General features: G+C 44.3%; 1 protein-coding gene and 1 long non-coding RNA gene across 3 annotated transcripts in view; both read left to right on the top strand.

Moving 5' to 3' along the window:
- FNDC1 (fibronectin type III domain containing 1) overlaps positions 1-23,894 on the top strand; it is a 97,495-nt gene that overhangs the window by 53,643 nt on the left and 19,958 nt on the right. For both annotated transcript variants that reach the window (XM_027082146.1, XM_027082135.1), the window contains 9 exons: positions 216-403; positions 1,117-1,224; positions 3,910-4,098; positions 5,557-8,160; positions 9,975-10,075; positions 12,002-12,113; positions 13,218-13,604; positions 21,164-21,232; positions 22,668-22,811. In XM_027082146.1, coding sequence (XP_026937947.1) covers positions 216-403; positions 1,117-1,224; positions 3,910-4,098; positions 5,557-8,160; positions 9,975-10,075; positions 12,002-12,113; positions 13,218-13,604; positions 21,164-21,232; positions 22,668-22,811 — 3,902 coding nt within the window. The remainder of the gene's footprint in view (positions 1-215; positions 404-1,116; positions 1,225-3,909; positions 4,099-5,556; positions 8,161-9,974; positions 10,076-12,001; positions 12,114-13,217; positions 13,605-21,163; positions 21,233-22,667; positions 22,812-23,894) is intronic.
- LOC113607095 (uncharacterized) lies at positions 13,614-19,077 on the top strand. The gene is made up of 2 exons (XR_003427805.1): positions 13,614-14,638; positions 18,105-19,077. It is a non-coding gene; the product is annotated as an uncharacterized LOC113607095 (long non-coding RNA).

The following is a 23,894-nucleotide window of genomic DNA, read 5'->3' as shown; positions in this document are numbered from 1 at the left end:
TCTCCTCTGGGCTATTTTAGACACATCTTCCTGGAACTTAAGTAGATCCTTTGAGCCAATAACAAAGTCAAAAGTTTAGAATTTTCTCCTCTTTGATTTCTCTACTTACCTCCAAAAGTCATCACTTGTGGGGAAGGGAAAACGTCAAGGAATCCAGTGTTCAGGTGCAGAGAATTGGTCAGAGGGGTGTGCTGTTGCCTTGCATTTTCTTACAGACAGTACACTGTGCGCTACCGAGAAAAGGGGGAGTCCGCAAGGTGGGATTACAAGCAGGTCTCCAACAGACGAGTGCTGATAGAGGACCTGATTCCAGACACCATGTATGAATTTGCAGTCCGCATCTCACAGGGTGAACGAGACGGCAAATGGAGTACATCTGTCTTCCAGAGAACACCAGAATCTGGTCTGTATTCAAAATGGCCTTTGGACTTTCAACTTGGGAATTACCACTAAAAGAAGATTTAAAGACAGTTTAAGAAGCCAGTAGCGATAAAGGCCAGCAGTGGCATTTTTCAAAGTAACATTAACCCTAAATTTTGGAAGCGTTTCTATGTATGAACACAAAGAAGTTTCCTTGGGTCCATGTTGTATCCTTCACTTTTCATGAGCATGTTATTCTGACACGTGGAGCACATTAAAACCACGGGGGGCCTCCATAAATCCCCACTGTATGTGTGAATGCCCCTGGACAACACATGGCTCTAGAATAGAGGAGAGACTCTTCTTTTTTAAGGCTGAGGTCATGTTTGCTTTTGGGGGAGAAATTTGTTCTATATTTAAGACTACAATTATTTTCTTTTAAGCTGTGTCTTTAGAAACCTTATTCAAAAGAAGTTGAAACTGGATTTTCATCTTCTTTGTATATTTCGATATTCAGCAACGAGGGAAATTCTGAATTCCTAAAAGCATTTCCCTGTGTATGTCTAACCTTACTATATGAGTTGGGAAAACTGATATAAATCATGCCAAGAGCAAGTGGAGAATTTTCTCTCGTGTGTAATGAAAGTTAACACAGCAGCTCTGCAATAAAAAGTGTGTATGTAGGGACCACATGTCATTTCCTTTTAGAATACCCATGAGGGCACTTTTAAACCTGGGATCCTTGTCCTTTTGTAGCTCCTACCACAGCGCCTGAAAATTTAACCGTCTGGCCAGTCAATGGCAAACCTACGGCTGTCACGGTAGCTTGGGACGCACTGCCTGAGACGGAGGGGAAAGTGAAAGGTAGGAACCTCATTACTTAAGGTATAAGAAGCACGTGGGCGTGAAATACCCCGAAGAGAGCCGTGTACATTGACTCTGATAAAAACTGGTTCTAATCGCAGGCTTGGTGACTCTGCACAAGCAACAGGGAAGCACCGTACCTATCAGGGGTGCTGAGGCAATGGACAAGGATGTTTCATGAGGGGTTTTCATTGTCAGTAAGACCCAGGTCATCGTGAAGATGACTTTTCATCTTGCCTCTGTGCAGGGATTTTGATGCTATTATCAAGAGGGCTGTTTTTAATTGTATGGATGTGACATCACAACCTTTAACCAAACAAAAGGACACCCTGTTTTTCACGCTGTGGGCCTTTTCATGGTGCCAGTAAGATCATGGCAGGTAGGAGTAAGCAGAAATCCCATGGGACCATAAATGTCTCGAACGGGACTATAAATATTTAATGGGCTTGAAAATCAAGTAATAAAATAAAATGTTAAATAGACTTTTCCCCTGTTTGTCAGCATTTTGAACAATTGATTTTGGGTGGGGGGGCTGGTTGAGGAAAATATGACCTTAAAATAGAAAAAAATACTGTAGATTTAAAAAAATGAAAATAGCATAGAATATCCACAGCTAGTTAAATTTTAAAATGGTCTGTTGAGAACATTAAATAAAAGCGCAGATAATTTCTTTTTAATGTAAAAACATTCAAGAACCTTTTGGAAGTCTATCTGGAGACACTTAAAAGGGTGGTGTTGAGGGTTCCCCTGACATCACCTATACAAATGTACTCTAAGGCTACTTTTTATTGTTGCTTGATTTTGGAAGAAAACTATAATATGGAACGTTTGTGTAAGCTTAAGAAAATTCAGAAAATTATCACTGATCTTCTTTGAGAATTTCTTAATTGAAGAAATTGGGTGGTTCTGTTTTATAGTCAACTTTAAGTTATCTTTTCTGACCTATAAGGATATCTTTTCACTGAACGGTAGAAATTACGGAAGGTGGAGGTAGGACAGTATTTTCTAAACTTAATGCTTTCTCACTTCCCACGTTTTGAAAGAATATATTGTACTATTCTTGTTCAGTTTTTCAGTGGAATAAATCAGAAACAAATGAAGAGAAAAAATAGTTAGGATACCCCCTTTTTAATCGTTCTTTTTATGACAGTTTGAACATTGGCTTCTGTATCATTATTGTGATGCTGAAAAGACTTCTGAAACTTGAATAAAGACATGTTTTAGCTGACTACCTTTTTTATAAAAAAAAGTTATGAAGTTATTAAAAATAAATCAGTTATTGCTCCTTTGGTGACCTTATTACCTACCATGCCACTTATTTTTTTCCCCTCTCCCACATCTTAGTTTATATTTATAGCTCTTTGGCAAAAGAAGCTCCCTGGTAGTCAATTAAATATTGCCAGAAGTAATAAATAGCTACTGAGTTTTTATGTCCGAAAGAACTCATGTACCTCACTAACCTAAAGGTGTAGTGGTGGGATTGTAAATTCATAATTATCCCGGGGCATTTTTTTATGCCTGAGAAATAGAAAACATAATAAAAGAATATACTTTGACATGGTTAAATTTTTTCCAGATGAATTGAATCCACACACACACAAAAAAAATCAGAATTACGAAATTTTGTAGACAGTGGGTTCTTTTAATTCTTACTTTTGACCACCACAAATGACTAGTTCGTTCATTTTCAATGAGAAAAGAATGCTGGTTTTTTTTGTTTTTCAGACAAATGTACTTTTTAAAGATTAGAGCTTAGGGAAAAGGACAGATCATCCAGGCTCCCCTAGGAAGTATGATAATTGCTTGGTCATTCTGTAATTTAAATTATTTTTCTTGGTTACCTCCTACTCATATTAATTTGATAAGTTTTGTAAATCTTGAGTTCATTGGCAGGAAAATAGGCATGACAGTTTTTAGTTGAGGGTGAAAATTATGCTTTAAAATGTGGCTTCCTTATGTTGCAGTTCCATATAAGCATAGAGATATATGAGTCCCTTGGACTGAATTTGCTATGATTTTCAAAGGCCCAGGGCATTATATATTTATAGATATAGCCAATTAAGGATGGAGACATGAAACATCACATAAATCCGTGACTCAGCAACTTTTCCTCACAGTTTTAAATACTGTGAAAAATCTTTATCCGAATATATTAAGAACTTTCATAATTCCTACAAAAGTGAAATTATATTCCAAATATGGAATTTATCTGGCTTAATGCACAAATGCAGATAGCCCAGATTAATAAAATGGAACTCTTAAAGGTGTCAGCAGCTCTTCAGAATCAGTTCCTAGGAATTGTCATTTTTTTCCCCTGTGGTTTCTTGTCTTCTGCATACAGTCTGTCACAGTAAATTAGTAAATAAACACAATGAAGAAAAAACCCAAACACAAGGGTAAATATTTTTGGTAAATGTATGAAGACTGGCCTCCTGGGGTCCATGTACTTAGTTTGCTGTAAATGGAAGGTTGCTAGCTGACTCCGTAGGCCCGTCTGGTAGCCTGATTGAATTGTCAGTTCACCTTCTACTGTGTCTTTATGCTCCAGCTACTGACTTGGCGTGCATCGCTAGAGAATTAATTTTAGTAATGCACGTTCTAATTCATCCTGCCCATACAGTCTGTCTACTGGACACAGGACTGTTTTCAGTTTCCTCCTTCCAACCGTCTGCCAAATCATTTCAGAATACATTCTTTCATACGCCCCGGCTCTCAAACCATTTGGAGCAAAGTCCCTCACCTATCCTGGAGAGACTACTTCTGCCCTAGTGGATGGTCTGCAGCCTGGGGAACGCTATCTTTTCAAAATCCGGGCCGCAAACAGGAGAGGAATGGGGCCTCATTCCAAAGCCTTCGTTGTCGCTCTGCCAGCAAGTAAGTAGCATCGTGTATTTGTGGCTCTCTTTTTCTCTCTCTTCGTTACTGCTAATTGTGGTGTGTTACTTTGAATCATGCTCTTGGGTTTAGAACTGCTCTGTGGATGAATTTTGGGGTTAAGGTACCATATTGATGTCTGTACTATTTTTGTGGTCCCTTTAGAAATTGGTCTCCCCAAACGCTAAAATGTTATTGATGGCTAACAGCATTAATTACTATTATAATAGTAATTATGAATTATGTAGTAATTATGTGACTAATATATTCATTATGTGATCCATCTTATATCATTGTGTAATTTGGGGTTTATGATGACAGGGAAAGAACATTAAATTTTAGAGGCAGAATGTGACATTTTTAGTTCATTTTAATGAATAAATGGCACATAAAATTTTTATAGTTTGTATGCCATTATTCTGGGGTGCAGCCTTACTCAGAAGAATTTCAGTTACCTTGTTTATCTGCTCAGTATCAAACCCCAGCAGGTTAACAAAAACCAAAATTGGAGTGGGGTGTTCCTGGACTGTGTTTTCTTTCCTGCTTGTTTACATTTACACCAGATATTGGGAGCTTCCTCCTTCATTATATGCTGTGAGGACCCACAGTATACTGCAATATTACACAGTTCTATCATTAAAAAAACCTGAAATAGATGAAGTTTGCTCTCTCTGGATCCCCCATTGCTATATAAGTCCTTCTCCCCTTACAGCATCCCTTCCCGCATTCCATCCTGCTCTCAATAAAGGGTAAATTATAGGGTACACATAATACAATGTTTTGCCTACCCCAGGGGTCTTTTTATTTTAGGCTTTATTGTGGGATTACAAATGTATCCATCATAAAAAGGATTTTAAGCAAGAAAAAAGCAAGTAAGGACATGTTATGCGGAATAGGGGACTCTTTGTAATGCCTCAAAAATTACAAATTTGTAGCTCGCCCCAGTCATTTGCAAATTATACACGACACATCTCCGTATAGCTTTCAGTATAGATCATTCAACATTTTGTGCCAGGCTTGTGTGTATTTCTTGCCTACATTGTCAAGAATGGCTATAATGCACTTGTAATATCTTGACAGTTATATTAAGAAAGTCCTATATAAGATTTTGTGCTTACGAAATCAATGAATTACTTCCAAAGTACTCATTTCAATTACTTGCAAGTACTCATCACAAGCCTGAAAAGCCCGGCTTCAAATAAGACGTGGCATACATAGCCTGATTCAATTTACAGAAACTCAATACACGTATTTTCTAGGACTATATTACTTAAAGCAAAATAGAACTTTAAAAGAGATTTGCTGTAACTGGGAAAGCAAGTGTCAGGTCTAAAGGAGGAGAAGTCATCGATTATTATGACTAATTTTAAACACCTCCATACTGCCACCTTACTCATTTTCCGTTGCATATCTTTCATATTTCTTCTTTGACATCAAATTCTTTTAAATCTATTACAGCCCCTACCAGTGAGTCTGATGTTCAGCAGAAAGCAGACACGGAAGATCCTCACGAGCCTGAAAAGCCCGAGCCGTCCTCATCTTCGCCCAAAGCTCCAGCTTCCTCAAAACACACTCGTTTGCCTGTTTCTCCCCAAGGGAGAAACGTCAAGAACCTGCTTCTTGACTTGAAGAACAAAATATTGGCTAACGGTGGGCTGCCCAGGAAACCCCAGCTTCCCCCTCGGAAGAGTGAAGGGGTGGATCCTCAGTCGACAGAAATCACCGAGGAGGAAGTGCTGGATTCCCGAGGGCACCCGCCAACCTCGCCCTCGGAGACCCAAGGCCAGAAGCCCCAGCAGAGACCACCAAGTAGACCTGTCCACCCGGTCCTCCCTGCGGGGCGGGCTCCGGGGAGAGCCCGAACGCCGGGGCTGCCCCGGAAGGACGGCGCGGACAAGCGTGGCTCGTCGCCCGCCTCTCACCCTCGCCCAGGGGCGCCCCCCTCTGCCTCTTCGGTCCCAGCCACACCCCCCGAGGGCCCCGCTCACCGCCCTTCCAGCTCTGATGACAATGACTCCGTGGACCAAGAGGAGGAAGGGCCAGCCGCAGGCTCACCGCAGCCGCCTCCCCGGAGCGCAGGGCACGCCCGGCCCGCCCTGGCGCCCGGCCGGCACCCAGCCTGGGGCGCCCTGCGCGACGGAGGCTCCGCGAACCACGGCACAAAACCAGCCTTGCCCTCTCGGAGGGCGCCCCACTCTGAGGATGGGGAGGAAAATTCCAGGGCTTCAGCCCCACCCGCGAGACTGTCTCCATCCCACGGGGGGCCATCTCGGCTGCTGCCCACCCAACCACAGCCCGGGCCCCCGCTCTCCAGGGGCTGGAAGGATGGTCACGAGGCCCCAGCCGCCAAGTCCACCGCGCCGTTACGGGCTACCCAGCCCTCCTCGGCCTCCTCTCGTCTCTCCTCAAGGACACAGGCCTCTGAAGGCGCAGATGACTCGGACGGCGGCGGTGACAATGATGCTGAAGAGAAAGGGAAGCAGGCTGAAGCCACGGCCCCGACATTTCGGTCCCGGGCGCCTGTCTCTGGACATTTCAGTGCGCTCAGGAACAGGCCCTTCGCTGCCCCCGGCAGATATCCACACAGGTTTGGCGGCGGCCGAGGACCCCGGTTACGGCCCTCCAGCTCCCCGCCGTCCACCGTGGACCCCCGGGTTCACTCGAGGGTGAATTCTCACCCAGCTTCTGACCACAGGCGAGGCTTGGGCGGCCATGAAGACAGCGAAGAAGAGGCAGGGGACGAACAGCCGCTCCCGGCCACCGTGGCGAATGACCACGCGTCTTCCTCCTCCGGGCAGCCTGTCTCCCGGGGCGCGGACCACCTGAGAAGAGGCCCTCAGAGAGCGGCGAGCCCGCAGCGGAAGGAGCCCCTCGAAGAGAACCCCAAATCCGCGGGGACCTGGGCAGGGGCGCATCCTCAGGCCAAATCTCCGCCCTCTAAGGCGCAGGATGTTCAACAGAGCACCGACGCGGGCGTGGAGGGCGGCTCTTCCCAGACGCAGCTGTCTCCTGCGCCTCGCTCGCAGCACCACCGCGGGACCCGCGTGCCCCGAAGGATGGGTGCCGGGTCCGCCGCTCCGGAAAAGCAGGCTTCCTCGGCCGTCTCCGCGTCCCAGCAGCAGCCCCGCGGCCCGCAGAGCAAGGAAGAAGGGCGTCCGCCTTCCAATCCCCAGGCCGGGCGTCCCCACCCCACGTCGCAGGAAAGCGCCTCCTTCTCAGACCCTTACTCGTCCAGAGGCAGGCAGTCCTCCCTCACGGCGAGCTCCCAGGGGGGGCTTCCCGCGTCTCCCCAGAATCAGAGCGAGGATTCCGACGACAGCGCAGAAGCGGAGACCAGGGGCATCCGGGCGCCCGCATACTCGGCGGCTGCCAAGGTCGCCGCCCCGTCCCTTCCCAAGCACCGCCAGGTGGAGGCTCAGGCAAGAAGCGCCGGCGACAGTCACCTACGCAGACCCTTAGGCAGGCCCGGCAGCCTCCACCCCCAAGCCCGCCCCAGGGTCCCCGGCAGAGCAGGGCCCCAGGCGGTGGGGAAGAAGGACGGTGCGTCCCAGGCCACGCCATCCAAAAGGGATCCCCTGCCGTCAAAATCGCAGCAGTCGGTCTCGGCCGAGGAGGAAGATGAAGACATGATGTTTTTTAACGGAGGAAAGGACAAGGACCCACTGTCTTCCTCTGTTTCAAAGTGGCCCTCCTCCTTCATCCCCAGGGGCGGCAAGCACGTGGATGGGAACATCGCTAAGGGGGAGACAGAGCCTGCTATCGTGCTTGCGCCTCCCAGAGTGAGCTCCCCGCAGGACAAGAACGCCACCCCAGTGAAGCGTCCTCTTCCTCCACCTCCGGGCAGCTCCCCGAGAGCCACGCACCTCCCGCCCAGACACGCCCCTCGCAGCCCTGCCACCCCAAGTCCCACGGAGGCCCCCCCCTCCCCGCCGCGGTTCACCACGCGCGCCCCTGCCATCTACTCGTCCACCACCCCTATGCTCTCCTTGCGCCAGCGCATGATGAACTCAAGATTCCGGAACCCTTTCTCACGTCCGCCTGTGAGACCCCCTTCCAGACAAGGTAATTTGTTTTTAACTTAACGTTTTCTTTACGGTTCTCAGCAGTGTTCGTAGAAATTCCTGAGAGCCTTTTATTTTATCGAGCATCTGCTCTGTCCAAGCATTGTGTTAGGAGCTTCGCAGATGTAACATGAGCGCATACTCATAACCATCGCCTGGGTTTGCATTGCTTCTCCTGGTCTTCAGATGAGGAAACCAGTGCTTAGGGGTCTGAGTGGTTTGCTGGAAGCCAGACAGCTGTGAAGTGGCTGAGCTGCAATTCCATTCCCAAACACTAACTCCACAGCTCTCGGCCATTCCGCTATCCCATACTGCTTCTTTGAGTTCCTTAACATATGCTCTAAATCTGAAAATATGTCGTAGCCATGATGCCAAACTCAGGTTCCTGTGTTTTACGTTATTTTTACCTGTCCCTGTGCCAGGGCATATTAAGGAGTCCACAGGAAGGAGTACCTCCCTGTGTGGGCTGGATCGTGTGCTTGTTGTTCTGCATATAAAACCCTCAGCTGAAAATACCCCGGGACAAACTCAAATGTCTTGGGTGAGGATTGCTCAGACATTGCAATCAGTGAATGTTGCTTCAAGCCTCCAGAAAAGGCATGTTGAAGATGAATGTCACACAGCGGAGTAGCAGGCCGATGTGTGACTTAGGTTGAGGACAGAATGTAGGCAGCTGTGAACTGGAGTCTACATGGACCCCAGGGCAGGATCTAAGGTATTTACCCGAAATCTGCATTCAGTTAACTGGTGCCTTACCCTCTCCTTGCATGGAATCAGGGCTTACTAGAACACTTTCGAATGAATGTATTAATATTTGTTAATCTGTGCAATATGTTGTTAATTTAGCCCAGCTTAAAGACATAGAACAGTACCCCACGTGGAGTCCGTTTTCCATTAAAACGGACTCTTTTACACAAACCTAAGACCCTGACAGTAGAGGTAAAACCCACATTCCCTTGTACATAGAAAAAACTCAATAAATTTTAATTTTTCATTAACTATTTGAGCGAGAGAAATGTCTCTGACCTGCCAATAGCTGTCAGGAAGCCCAAGCACTTTATCTGGTGGGCCAGGCTGAAGCAGAATGCTCCCGGTGGAGGCCTCAACCAAACTGCAGCTGATCAGAAAGGGTGTGAGGTGAAGAGAGAGGGCAGGTGCCAGGAGCAGACAGACAGCAACTAAGGCCAGCCAACTGGGCCTGCCACTTCCTCTCTGAACAAATACTACCCAAGCAGCCCCACTGAAGTCGAGCTTTGAGTCAGCTCTGGGTTTATGCTCTGCAATTGATGATCGGGACCCAAGCAGCTAGAAACAGTGAGCGTGTTGAGTATAATCTGTGGAGGAGAGCAGGACAGCATCTCGTACACTTTAGAGAGAATTTTCCCCATCGTTCCGACTCTCCTTCCCTCTACCTTCCAACTGGCTAAAATAAAGCTACAGCTACTAGCTTTAAGGTCTTAAGCCTTATCTGGAAAATTTACTTATGCTGAACACACTTATTCCCCCAGTAATGTCAGAAAACTGTGACTTTACCATACTTTTCATAGGCATTCATATGTGTCATGTACAAGTCACAATTTAAGACTATCATTATCTAATATATTTGAGCTATTGGTTTAAAATTCTGTTTAGTGTTCCTGTTTGAAAAGATGTGTTACTAGATATAGTTTGGTATGAAGCCAACTTTCCAGGAATGTTGAATTTACCAGGTTCTGTTGTTGGATTTTTTTTTGTTTCTGTTTTGGTTTGTTTTTTGTTGTTTTTTTGGTTTTTTGTTTTTTGTTTTTTGTTTTTTGTTTTTTTTGTACTGTGTAGGTTATAATGGAAGACCAAATGCAGAAGGGAGAGTACTTCCTGGTAGTAATGGAAAACCAAGTGGACAAAGAATTATCAATGGTCCTCAAGGAACAAAGTGGGTAGGGTAAACTTCTTTACACATACCGGTTATTTTCATGCTGTTGGAAAGAGAAAAATGGTGGGCATTGTATAATAAAAAACGAAGCGGTCTTTTTTTTCTTCTCTAGTTTTAACCACTTGTGTGTCGATATACTTATACTATATTGTTTCTTCCAGTGCTCAGAAAAATCCCTGATTCTCCTGAGTAACGAGTTTGCTTTCTTCTCATAACTAATTAGGTCAGACATGGGCCTTTGTTCCCATTTGCTTTGATTGGTTAGGAAGGTCACACAAATGTTTGGGCCAAACAGTTACAGAAAACCTGAGGCCCAGCCTCTCAGATGAACTTCTGTTTTCCCACTCCTGCCTGAGAGCTTTATTTTATTTCTTGTTATTGTTCGATTAAAGAGTATACATATTTTCTGTAAATTGTCTCAAATCCTTTGTAAAAGGAAGCAGGGTAAAAACAATTGAACAAACCAAAACTCCCGGAATCAAATAGGCAGTTTTTAATCAGATCACCTTTTGAATCTTCCAACAATTTGACCAAAATAAAGAACAAGTATTAGCGCTTTATGTACGTTTAAGCTAAATGACTTTAACTTCGTGGGGTTAAGATAAATGTTTAGGAGTTTTTGGTGGGTTGGGGGTGACAGGCAGAACACCTGACAGTGTTCAGAGTTTTAAAATATTTTTTCAGAGAGTCAAAAAATTATTTATAGTAGAATTCCCAGTCAAAACTTCCCATTTAAAACAATAAGGTTTAGGAAAACGTACTGAAGAACTTCAAAGAATTTTCAGTCACAGGTGACCTAAAGATCCATTTTATCATTTCTCAAAGGAACAGAAATTTATGGAAGGAAGGATGCATATTAAAGCGAAGCGTCATTGTAAACAATTTTGAATTGAAACGGTGTGGAGTAGATTTCAAAAGGAGGGTTTATATAAATAAGTTTTATTTTAATTACTGAGACAGCACCCAACAAAGTGGCCTGCTTGCAGGGGCTCCTCCAATGGCCTGATTGTGCAGAGTCATGGTTTTCAAACATTGGTGAGCATTGGAATCCCTGGGGGGCTTGTCAGTGCGGTCTGGGTAGGGCCAGGTAATTCTCATATCCGACAAGTTCCCAGGTGAGGCTGGGGCAGCTGGTCCAGGACCACACTTGGAGAACCAACAGTGTAGAGCATGAGTTGTTTCTTAACAGAGGTAATAATACCTTTTGTTCAAGTTTTATAATTCCTTAGAATATGAACATTTTGCATGCATACTGTATTAGGCAATTTAATTACAAATTAAATTGGTTTTGTTATAGCAACTTTGATTTTTAACACTCACAGCTAAATAGAAACATGTCATGTTCATGGCAAGAAGTTAAAACAATTCAGAAATATATGAAAAAGATAATACACATCCCAAACCACTTCTTAGAAATAACCCCTGTTAACAGTTTGGGATATAATCTGTCCAGAATTTTCTCTCTGCACTTTTAAGTTTATATACACAAATGAATATATTTTAGTTTTGCAACATAATCGGTCCTGTAATCTAAGTCTGCATCAGGATATGTCAATAAATATAGAATTTCCAAATCCTTTTCATGGGCTGCATAGTATTTCACTGGATGGATGGGCCATAATTTATTTAATCTCTTTCCTCTGTTGATGAACACTTAGGTTGTTTCCTACTTTTTACATACTACAACATATTAAATGGTAAAAGTATTTTGAACATCTTTTGAATATTTGAGAAACTTAAAACAATTTACATATTATATAGATAAGCAATTATAATATGAAATGTGACTGTTTCGTACTTTATTCTTATTAAACCTTATGAATGATGCTGACAAAAATAATGTTTCCTATTCACATATGTTCATGCAGTTGGATTAAGGTGAACATTTTGAAACGTTCAATATATCTTTTAATCTGTGTCATGGATTTAGGTCGTGGATCTTGATCGTGGGTTAGTATTGAACGGAGAAGGAAGGCACCTCCAGGATTCACAAGGAAATCCCCTTCGAGTTAAACTAGGAGGAGATGGTCGAACCATTGTGGGTAAGTGAGAGTGTTTTTTAAGGAGCAAAAGTGTCCTGACTTAGCTGTAGAGGGACAACTTCTCTCTTTCTCCTCCTACTCATTTTTTTAAAATTTTTTTTATTTTTTGCGGTACGCGGGCCTCTCACTGCCGTGGCCTCTCCCGTGGCGGAGCACAGGCTCCGGACGCGCAGGCTCAGCGACCACGGCTCACGGGCCCAGCTGCTCCGCGGCATGTGGGATCTTCCCGGACCGGGGCACGAACCCGTGTCCCCTGCATCGGCAGGCGGACTCCCAACCACTGCGCCACCAGGGAAGCCCCCTACTCATTTTTAATGGGGGCCCTTGAGCCATGTGGAAAGGAAGTGCCTCAGAAGGGGGCACTCAGTCCCTGATCCAACTGTCTTCTTACAGACTCTCCACCCTCTAGAAAAGGTGGCTCTTGACTTCATCCTTGGGATTGGGCAGCCGAGAGCAGGAGTCAGCAAAGCAGCTTCTGAAGCCAAACCCTGTCTGCTGCCTGTTATACAGCCTGGGAGCTCAGAATCGTTTTTACATTTTTAAATGACTGCCAAAAAATCCTGGAATGATAACATTTGTGACATGTGAATAGTATAAAATTCACATTTCACTATCCACACACAAAGTTTCAGTGGAGCATGGAAACATGCATTTGTTGGTGTACTGTCCGTGGCTTTCTTGCCCTGTAGTGGCAGAGTTGAGTAGTGGTGTCATAAAGCTTAAAATACTTACTCTCTGGCCCTTTACAGAATAAATTTGCTACCTTACTGTCCACAGTAACACTGAACTCTTTAGGGGTAGGAATGAAGAGGGGGAAAGAATTACTTTCCTTACTGGAGGCTTCGAGTTATTGCAGGTAATGGGGCATAACAATGAAATATTTATATATTTATATAAGGTAGTACAGAGTAATGGATAATATAAATAGCCTAGAAATTTCTGGATAGCAGCAGATACTGCTCCCTCACCTGATGTCCCTTTAATTATTTCTTTGCCTTTTACTGATGAAAATAGAAGCCTCTGAGAAGACATTTTCCACCTGCTTTTTGCTTTCCCTGTGTCCTTTCACCTTGTTGCACAGATTTTGTTTGATTTTTGTTTCAGATCTGGGAGGGACCCCCGTGGTGAGCCCGGATGGCCTCCCCCTCTTCGGGCAGGGGCGATATGGCAAACCCTTGGCCAGTCCCCAGGATAAGCCCATTTTGAGCCTCGGAGGGAAGCCCCTGGTGGGCTTGGGGGTCGTCAAGACAACCACCAGTTCCTCCACCGCCAGCACGCGACCCCCGACCACCACGCCCCCTCAGCCCACCACGACCAGCACCACGCGCCCAGCGACCACCCGAACCACTACGCGGTCAACCACCACTACCACCGCCCCCGAGCCCGCCGCTCGCATCCCCACCTGTCGCCCCGGGACCCTGGAGCGACATGACGAGGATGGCAACCTCGTCGTGGGCTCAGATGGGATCCCGGAGTGCCACCCCGAGGAAGGTAACCGTCTTCGTTGTGCCGGTAACTCATGCGATGGCGCGCTGCGTTGCCGACTAGGGCCGCAGAGACAGCGGGGCGGTGAGTGGGGTTGCACAGTGGAGAGGCAGCTGCAGGCACTTATAGCTCACGGGGTTTACTGACCGCGCTGTGTCACAACTAGGATGGCCAGACTCAGCAAACAAAAATATTGCGTGGGACGTGCTTATATGAAAGCTTCTCTACAATTCAAATCTAGGTGGGCATCCTCTGTTTTATCTGGCAACCTTTGTCACCACCCAAGTCAAAAATCTGGCTGAAACATGGGGCGTTGTTAGTTTGGACCAGTGTGCTTCCCAAAGTGTGTCCCACTGGATATTAGTAGATTAGTACTTGTTATAATAATAATTAAAATATAATAATTATTATATAGTAATTTTTAAAAATAGGTTCTGTGATTACCTGTGTGATGTAAACAAGGTTAAAGGAATTTCTTACTGTTGGACTCTAACTGTTGAATAGTCTCATTGTGAATTTTCAAGTAAAGTAGCATTTCCCAAGCATGTTTGATCAGCAGTCCCTTTGGAAAACGCTTATCCTCGCGTGGCAGCAGGGGCCGTCCACTGGCTAAGACTGAGCCCTTTCCCTGCTCTGGGACACCCAGCCAGGGCTGTCCTGCGCCCCTGCTGTGTCATCCTGTATTTGCCTCAGGCTGGAGAAGGCAAATTCACCCCCTTCCCTCGGGTTGAAATGAATTGCAATGCAGGCTGTAAAGCTTCTGTCTTTTTAAGCTAACGCAGAGTGAAGACCCTTCATTTCAGGAAATCACACTCATGCCCCGAATTCTTACATAGCATCATTGACCTGATAAACCCAATCAGTTTGAACATGAATGCTGTCTCCAAACTGGGAATTCTGTTTGAAGTTAGTCTTTCCATGGACAAGTTCTGAAGAAACAGGAACATTTGACATATCTGAAAAATTCACACCAAAGAACAAGAAACACACTGAAGAAGAGGATGATTGGGAAGAAAATTCTCACACTACCAGCTAACCCAGTGAGTACAAATTGGAATTTACCTTTGGGTTTCCGGTATGAAAATATTATGTATCTTCCTTACTTCTGCGTACGTTGATGTGTTTCATTTTTTTAATTGAAGTATAATTAGAACAGATATTTGTTTAATAATTGGTTGTAAACAGAAGAGTGACTATTTTGGATTTGGTTCTAATTACTACTGCTGTTATTATTAATATTTTACATTTTCTTTTGTCTCCTCTGATGTAGGCTTTATTGCATGTTCTTTGCATTTCCGTTGTATTTCGGGGCTTTTTAGAAGGTCAATATTTTTCTTGGTATTTTTGTTTCTTCTTTCCTTTGCAGATCATGCTAGAGATATGTATTTTTTACTTCACTCCTGTCCATTCGTCTGATAGCCTAGCCCAAGCCAAATTAGTGTCCAAGTGTTAATAATAATTTATCTCTAAAAGCAACTAGACTCCAATAAAAATAAAAAAATAAATAAAAAAGAAATGCAATGGTAGTAAAAAAAAAAAAAAGTAACAATTTACCTCTAGACAGCATTTCGAAAATAAGTACAATGTCTTGGAAAAGCAATTAAATTTGGGGAGAGCAACCTATCATCCTCAAACAATATCATAATGTACTATAATTTATGATTTTAAAAATACTTCTGTATGGCTTACCTTCCTTGTTTATTTCTGCTGCTCCACTAACAACTTTATTAAACATTTTCTTCCTAGTATCATTTCCAATCATAGTTGTTTTTATTAAAAAACATCTTGAATAATAGCTTTCTTGAGACAGAAATCACATACCATCAAGTTCTCCCTTTTAAAGTGTACAGTTTTTAGCAGATTCATAGAGCTGTGCAACAAGCAGCACTATCAAATTCCAGAACATCTTCATCACCCTCCAACACAAACCCTAGACTCATTAGTAGTCACTCCCCATTCTCTGCTCCTCCCAACTCCGGGAAACCACTCATCTACTTTCTGCCTCTATAGTTGCCTGTTCTGGACATTTCATGTAAATGGAATCATGTGAAATGTGTCCTTTTGTGTCTGGCTTCTTTCAATTAGCATAATTTGTTTTCAAGTTTCCTCCACATTGTAGAATATGTCTGTACGTCATTCCTTTTATTGCTGATTAATATTCCATTGTGTGGAGAGACCACATTTTGTCCATTTATCGGTTGATGGACATTTGCGTTGTTAACACCTTTTGTCTATTATGACTAGTGCCGCTATGAACATTCATGTACAGGTTTGTTTTTTTTTTTGAATTCCTGGTTTTAATTCTCTTGTGTAGAGTTGCTGTGTCGAATGGGAACTCTCTGTTTAGCTTTTTGAGGAACGACCAAACTGTTTTCCATCGCAGCTGCACCATTTTTATTCCCACCAGTAACGTATGAGGTGTCCAGTTTCTCTCCATCTTCACCAACACCTGTTATTATCTGTCTTTTTCATTCACAGCGGGTGTGAAGTGGTACCTCATTGTGGTTTAGATTCGTAGTTCCCTAATAACTAATGATGTTGACATAGCTATTTTTTATACTTTGTGTGTATAGGTTCTGAAATTGAAAGTGAGCATGATTAAGTCTTGTGTCTAGACAAACCCTGATTTAGGGAATTCATTTGATAAATGTTTCTTTATCATTGTACAGTGATTTCATTATGAGAAAGCCCGTGTGGTAATTTGAAGAGGATGGAGTAGCTCTTGTTTTTGTTTTTCTGGCTTCATTCATAATTTTGGAAAATAATGTCAGCAAATGATCATTAATCATCTACTCCACATGGGTTGGGTTCTGTGGGAAACACAGAAAAGTCGGTGATGTAGCTGTGCCTCTGAAACCTCACAATCTAATGCACCATCTACCTGAAATTACAGTAGATAGAAACAGCTCCCTCTCCTCAGGAAACCAAGTTGTTTACGGCAGAGCAAGATGGGATAAAGATCCGTTTCTGCAGGCCTGAGGCTTTGGTGTCTCGTGTCTCCTTTGGTTCTCTCATCTCTGTTGTCAGGTCTCATCAGTTCCCACCGCTTCTTCCTCCGTCACATTTCTTAGACTTCATACCTCCATTGCTAGGCTGACCCTATTGGCCCAACACTCAAATGATTCCTCCTTACTGGGCTTCCTTACACCAGCCTCCGTGTGCCTCCTACCCAGATGTGCAGCTCGACACACATTCCTTGAACGTGACCCAGCCAAGCCCTGCGCTTGCCTCAGAAATAGAAAGCACGGTCCCCGCTTCCTCCACCACTGGAACGCAACTGTCAGGGCTAATCCTGGAGAGAGGTAGAGAGGAAGGGAGCATCTTAAGGGGGAATTGGCTTCTAAAGACGGCTCGTAATTAGAAAATCACAGTCAAAATTGTTCACGAAAACCCTCTGTATTATCTCTAAAGTACAGTAGAGTTTGCCATTTCTTAGTTGAACACGTTCCAGTGGCCTCAACCTGCAGAAACACATCCTGTAAATGGGACAGTGAGACTCAGGACAGATGCTGATGTCAGCGGAGCGACAGTCCCAACGCTCCCCCTCACACTTCACTCCCAGTACCACCTGTACCGTGTCTCCCTGCCTCTTGCTCTGCTCTCGTGTTCGTGTTTTCTCTCCAGTACTTTTTTTGTTGTATTCGGTGTACAGTGGGCCCTCTGTACCGCGGGTTTCACATCCACGGATTCAACCAAACTTGGATTCCTTGTACTACTCTATTTTATAAAAAGGACTTGAGCGTTCACAGGGGCTCCTGGACCAAGTCCCAGTGTACATCTAGGGACGACTGTAGTTCGGTTTATAATGTACACCCACAAGTGCTGGGGCTCCATGTGCTTACAACCAATGTTTATTTACCAGGCAAATTGTGGCCATGGCACTTTGCAACCTAGTGACCTGAAATTGCTGTTGTAGGGATGATGATTTAGAACCTGTGTTGTGATCCCTGAGAGAATACCTCCCCTTCCAAGAGTCCCCTCTTCGACCCCCATATAGCCGACCATTTGTCATTATCTTCCATTGGCAAAGTCCTAACATTTTGTTTCTAGCCCTCCAATTTTAAAATCATCTTTTCACGTCTCTTAGTCTCGGCTCCCCTGGTTAAATCATGCCCCTCTTTCCCTTGAAAACACTGCTTTAAAATAGTGTTTTGGGAATAACCTTGTGTCATTAAATCATTCCAGTAATTTAAGCATTTGTTATAGAGGCCATATTGTTTGCATATTCCTGTAAGCATAGATGCATATTATATGCTTGTTTCCAGCGTATTGGTGTTCTTTCTCTCTCTTACACACACACACACACACACACACACACTTTTTTGCTTGCTATGACTTCTCTATTAAATAATAAACTCCTTGCAGTAGAGATAGCGTCCTCTGCTTCATCTCAGATTCCTCGTGGTACCTAATTATGCAGCTTTGGATATCTACATCATACCCCAAGCCATAGGCATTCTCTGTTTTCTACTGAGAAGTCTTTTACCAGCGATCCTTGTTTTTCAGGTTCCGTTTCGACAGCAGATCTGATGGTATCGTGTGTGTCTGGAAATGTTACGAGCCAGCTGAACGTCTTCAACAATTTGTAACGTGACCTTGGGGGCATGTTTTAGAAGACCATCAGTCATCGTGGAAAACAGTTCCCTCCTGCCACAGCTCACTCTCGAGACAGAAAATACAAACAGAATAATTGAAAATTCACTTGAGCTGGAAATTGAAAATTCACTTGAGCTGGAAATTGAAAATTTCACTTGAGCTGGAATTGAAAATTCACTTGAAAATTCACTTCAAATTCAACCAAATAATTTGCAAATATCCTTGGGTTTCAAACGGCTGGAATTTACCTTCTCTCTAAACTTCTAATGAGAATCTTTTTTATAGTTTAAAAAATATATCTCTGGAGCTAAGACCCGAACATTTTACGCTCATTTTTTTTCATGACTGTTTGGATAAACTACTCAAGAAAATAACCTTGAGTACCACATGGTTGGTGGCTGGTAGCTACTTTTATATGAAGAGGTGGAAGCTTTTGACATTGATTCTGGGTTGGCTTATAAAACATCCAGTTTTATGTAGCTCCAAATGCTTCAAAATGGCATTCAGGTGGGGCAAATTCTGAGGGTCAGCTTTTCCCCCAAAATTGTAAAACTATTTCATTACATCTGCAAGTTTCTTTTACTTGGAATCAAGATGGTGCTCTTTTAGAAAAATTATGCCTGACTTTATTTGGTCTTAAAACAAAAAAAGGAGCACTAAATCACTCAGTAGGATGTTTACTTTTGCCAGAGACTGAACTGTCACTCATCTCAAGAAGTGATCCAAGTTCGCAGGTGAAAGGCATCGTGTCTGTGGCCTGGTGCTGGACCAGAGCGTTTCAGCTCCTCAAGGAATTGTATTTAGTATCAGGAATCCATGAAAGAAACCCTATAGTTTCCCCTTTTCTCGTTCACTCCGGGATGCAAACATTGTACAGTTTATTCATTTTGACCTGAGCAAGAATAATAATGAAAGGAAATGAACCTGAGCTGATAATGAGGTGAAACAAGACTACATTCTTGAAAGTTAAATGGACACAGGGAGGAAGATGGTTTCTGGGACACAAGAGCCAGGTAACTCCAAACGTTAGGTGGTGTCAACCTGAAAACTGTCTAATTGAAACCAGCCCGGAAGTCATTCCTCTTGGATCCAGACATATTGACATTGGAATGACCTAAAAAAACATCGTGTCTAATCGTTTGTCTCGAAATGCCCATCCTGAAAGGCAGATCATTTACAACTTCTCTTTGTTGACTTTCATTGGACCTGTCAGAACATCCCCAGCGTCACCACCTCCATGGTGAGGCAGGTGAGGGGCGTGTCACGGGCCTCAGGTGTATGCGGGGCTTTTCATCGCAGAGGGGCCAGACAGGCGAGGCAAGGTTGCCACTGTCCTCGGCCGGTGGAGTTTGTTTCGGCAGCATCGCACTCCTGAAGTTATTCAAAGTAGGCTCAGACAAGGCTAGTAGAATGATTACACTGGTGTATCTCTCAGGAATGATCAGTGATTTCCTAGCAAGAAAACCATTCAAACTTGGTGCCTGTGATATTTTGAGTGAAGGGCGTCGGTATACTTTCTAGTTCAATTCCCCTTTCATTATGCTGCGGAATGACGATTCTAATAAAGTGCCTTAAGGTTTACAAGCAAAAGATCGGTTAGTCCAACTTTTAAACAGGGGCGGCAGTGATGAAGTATGAAGAACATAGTCTTTGGAGCCGAGGCCTTCAAGTCCAAGTCTGTTTCAGCGCTTTATCCTTTACCAGCTGTGTGACTCCAGGCATGGTATAAATCCTTTGTGTCTTTGGCTGAGAAGTGGGTATAATGAACCCCATTTATCTTATGTGAGGATTAACTCGAACAATATATATATGTGACAGTGCCTGATGCCCAGAAGGCAAGTGATAAATCCTAGTTCCTGCTTGCTGTCCCCTCACACCCCCTCTGCCTTTTAAGTGTGCCTTGAATTGAGAGTTCCGTATAATTGCTGTGGCTTCAGGTCAAAAGGAAGAAAGGAATTCCTCTGAATTTTTAAGGTGCCTCAAGATCTTACCGGCTACAAAGAAACGGTCTCCTTTTTGCAGCTGCGTTTTCCTCCCACAGGTCGAGAAGTAATATATTGATCTCCTCCCACCTTCTCAAAAAAGCTTCTGCTGAAAGGACCCAGATGGTGGACACAAAAAATGTGGTTTTTGCTTTCACTCACCTTTCTTAACCAAGTTGTCATCCATGCTCGTGATATCAGTTCAGTCATTAATAATAGTCATTTTAACCATGGTTCTTATAATTAGGGCTTTCTGGAAGACATCAAAAAATCACATATAAAAGTCTATTAATTGCATTTAGAGGATAATTTTGTAGTCACAATAGATCTCATGGTTTTGTAAATAGAGCCCTACCCGTTTGTAAAGGAGTTTGTAGTCATTGGAATATTATTTCCAAACTTCATATGCAAGTTAAGAAGTCTAATCAGTACAGATTTACCTCCTGAGTCGGTGAGAGAGGGTGGGAGCTTAGAGGGGCAGTGAAGCCGGATTGGGAAAGAGGAGAGGCAGGAGGTCACCCTGCTTCTGGAACATGTGAGTGGCAGGATCCAGGGGTTGGAGAGAATGAGGGTGCCATGAACAAAGGAGCTCCCGGAAGAAGGGGTTTTGTCCCCATCCTGGGTACCAGCTGCCACTCTCTGCTCTCCCAGAATGCCTGTTCTCAGGCCTGCAACATCCCGGGCCAGGGGGAGCCTGGGCGCCGCAGAGGTGGGAGGAAGGTCAGGAACAGCCCCTTGAGCTGGTCGGGGATGCTGGGGAGGCATCTTTGTTTCGATCCTTGAGGGCGCCCCAGGGCCCTTTTCTGAGTACAAAGGAGAGAAAATCTGGGTTCCAGCTCCCTTCCTTCTGAGGAAGCTGAGGAGCCCCTGGCAGGGGGCGCTTGCTCCCCTGGAACCATCATGGGGCTGGATCACTGTGTCCTCGGCGTGATGCTGAGAAGAGACCCTGGGGCGTTTGCTGACCCTTCCCCTCTCCTCCTTCACTAGATGAGTTCTCAGGATTGGAGACCGACACGGCGGTGCCCACGGAAGAGGCGTACGTGATCTATGATGAAGGTACTAATGTTTTTAAACACATTATTTGCATACTTTTCTGATGGGAGAATCTTATTTTAATGACTAAGTGGATGACTTCAATTTCCGTTTCCTTCGGAACTCAGGGGTGGGTGGCAATGCTTAGGGAAGGGTGGTTATACCGTCCCCCTCCAAGCTACCCCCCAATACAGGTTAACCTAAAGGAAGACAGTGTTCTTGCTACACAGATGCAGCTTCCAGACCAGTTCCCTGAGCCCCCCTTTCCCTCCCTCTCAGCCCCTCCCTCCTCTAGAGATCCTGGAGCTGCTTCATTCTGAGCCTTCCTGTCCCCCATCCACACCGTTAGTAAAATGACTTGGTTTAACCAGGTCTGGGCCTCCAGCCTTGACTCTTCCCATTCTCATTCTTTCCTTCCTCTCCTTTTCTAATTACATAAAAAAATGCAGTGCTCTAGATGTGCTGATTCTTTTTTTTTTTTAATCATAGCATGTTTTCATGTCAAGGTAAGTTTCTAAGATAAAGAATACACACGCCTTGCATGGCACCTGGAACACTCACTCCATCAATGGTAACTAATCCTGTCATTGTACTTACGACCCTGCGATGGTTCTGTGTGTTTTGTAAGTTGCCTCCGAAATTGAAGGAATTCACGTGGAAATCTTGTCCCCACCCCAGTGCTGGCCTTTGACACTCGGGATGTCTGTCCCCACTTTTGTGCTCTGCCTGCCTGCTGCTGTCTGTAGTTCCAAGGCTCTTAAATCACGAATGTGGGAATAATGTCACCTTTGATGCCATCACGATCGTTCCATGTAGTGGTATAATCCCCCAGTTTTCAAAAAAAAAAAAAAAACAATGGACTTAAAAGAAAAACAGATGTGAGAAAGCAAAGGAAGCTTTCTTAGCATCTTTGAAAATAGCACCTTTCTTATGGTTTGGAGCTGTTGAAAGGGAGCAGAGTTTTCATTTTTGTTAACGGATTAGTTCTCTGAATAGGATTAATCCTACACCCCTCCCCAGAGAAAAGCCCATACACAGAAGATAAATTTTTAAAAAAATCAAGTTTCTTTTCTCATGTGAATTTTTTATGGCTTTAAAAGGGAAAATTATTTAGGCAGAGAATGGTCTTGGACCAGTAACAGGAGCCTGCAAAACGGGGTGAATTCTAAGTTTCTGTCCAGCTTTGATTCTAAAAATCTCATTTTTCTGGTCATCATGTTTCTTTTCTTCCTTCCTTTCTTTCACCAGGAGCTGCTTTTCCGAGAGGACTGAAGTGGGAGGAGATACTGTTTTGTTAGCATCAAAGTCTGTTCAGGCATAGCATTTATTCCACGGAGCGGTGGGGTGCGTGCGCGCACGTGCTTCCGTGTAGAGATCAATCTTAAGAAGGTCTCTTTTGAGGGTACACGGTGCCCCTTTTCTGGAAGTGCCCAATTACAAAACCATCGCATCGTTTCAGATTATGAAGCTGAGACCTCAAGGCTGCCGGCCACCACCAAGCCCTCCACCCCTGCTGCCACTCCTGCTGTCATCCCCCCGGAAGGCTCCATCAGTTCCTACCCTGAAGAAGAGTTCGATCTGGCTGGAAAGAAGCGATTTGTTGGTAAATAGAACTTCCTGAATCAGAGAGCCATGGGTTTTAACTTTCGTTCCTTGAAGAAGAGCACAGCTGATCCCTTGGACTGGCCAAGGCACTTGCAGCAGTGGCTTATTTTCCCAGATGAATTTTCCATTTGGGCTGATTCAGCGAGTCATTCCTGTTTAGATGCACGTGAGCTTGCTTTCTGCAGAAGTCGGGAGGGGGGATGAATGCAGGAGAACATTTGGGATCCGACAGAACAGAGTTCAGAGAGGCTGCCTTGTGTGGACAAAGAGGAAGGAACACTTTCGATAATCACCAGTCCAGGGAGTATGAGTATTTTTACTGTAGCCAACTTTTCTGAGATGAGACTTCCACTAGGCCTTGCCTGCACTTCATTAACTTCTTCCTAAAAGATGAGCGGTTTACTGAATTGGGCTACTTAGAGTTTCAAAGAGCTGAAGCTGTTTTCCTTTAGTTTTTTTTAAATTAATTTATTTATTGTTGGCTGCGTTGGGTCTTCGTGGCAGCGCGCGGGCTTTCTCTAGTTGTGGTGCGTGGGCTTCTCATTGCGGTGGCTCCTCTTGTTGCGGAGCATGGGCTCTAGGCGCGGGCTTCAGTATTGTGGCTCACGGGCTCAGTAGTTGTGGCTCACGGGCTGTAGCGTGCAGGCTCAGTAGTTGTGGTGCACGGGCTTAGTTGCTCCGCGGCATGTGGGATCTTCCCGGACCAGGGCTCGAACCCGTGTCCCCTGCATATGCAGGCGGATTCTTAACTAGTGGTCACCAGGGAAGCCCATTCCTTCAGTTTTTTCTTCCACTCTTTTTTACATTCTTTTCCCATATAGGTCATTACAGAGTATTGACTAGAGCTCCCTGTGCTATTCAACAGGTTCTTATTATCTTTTCTCTGTATAGTACTGTGTTTGTCAATCCCAATCTTCCAATTTATCCCTCCCTCTTCTTTCCCCCCAGTAACCACAATTTTGTTTTCTGCATCTGAGACTCAACTTCTGTTTTGTAAATAGGTTCGTTTGCCCTTCAGTTTATTTCCTATAGTTTTTGTTAGCCTCAAGGACTTGTGACCTAGAAATTGATTCTATTCTTC

Source organism: Aethalodelphis obliquidens, unplaced genomic scaffold (genome assembly GCF_003676395.1).
Source record: "Aethalodelphis obliquidens isolate GAN/ISIS:26980383/991018 unplaced genomic scaffold, ASM367639v1 scaffold3, whole genome shotgun sequence".
NCBI lineage: Eukaryota > Metazoa > Chordata > Mammalia > Artiodactyla > Delphinidae > Aethalodelphis > Aethalodelphis obliquidens.
Note: the sequence above shows the minus strand (reverse complement) of the source record. Positions and strands in the feature narration are given on the sequence as shown.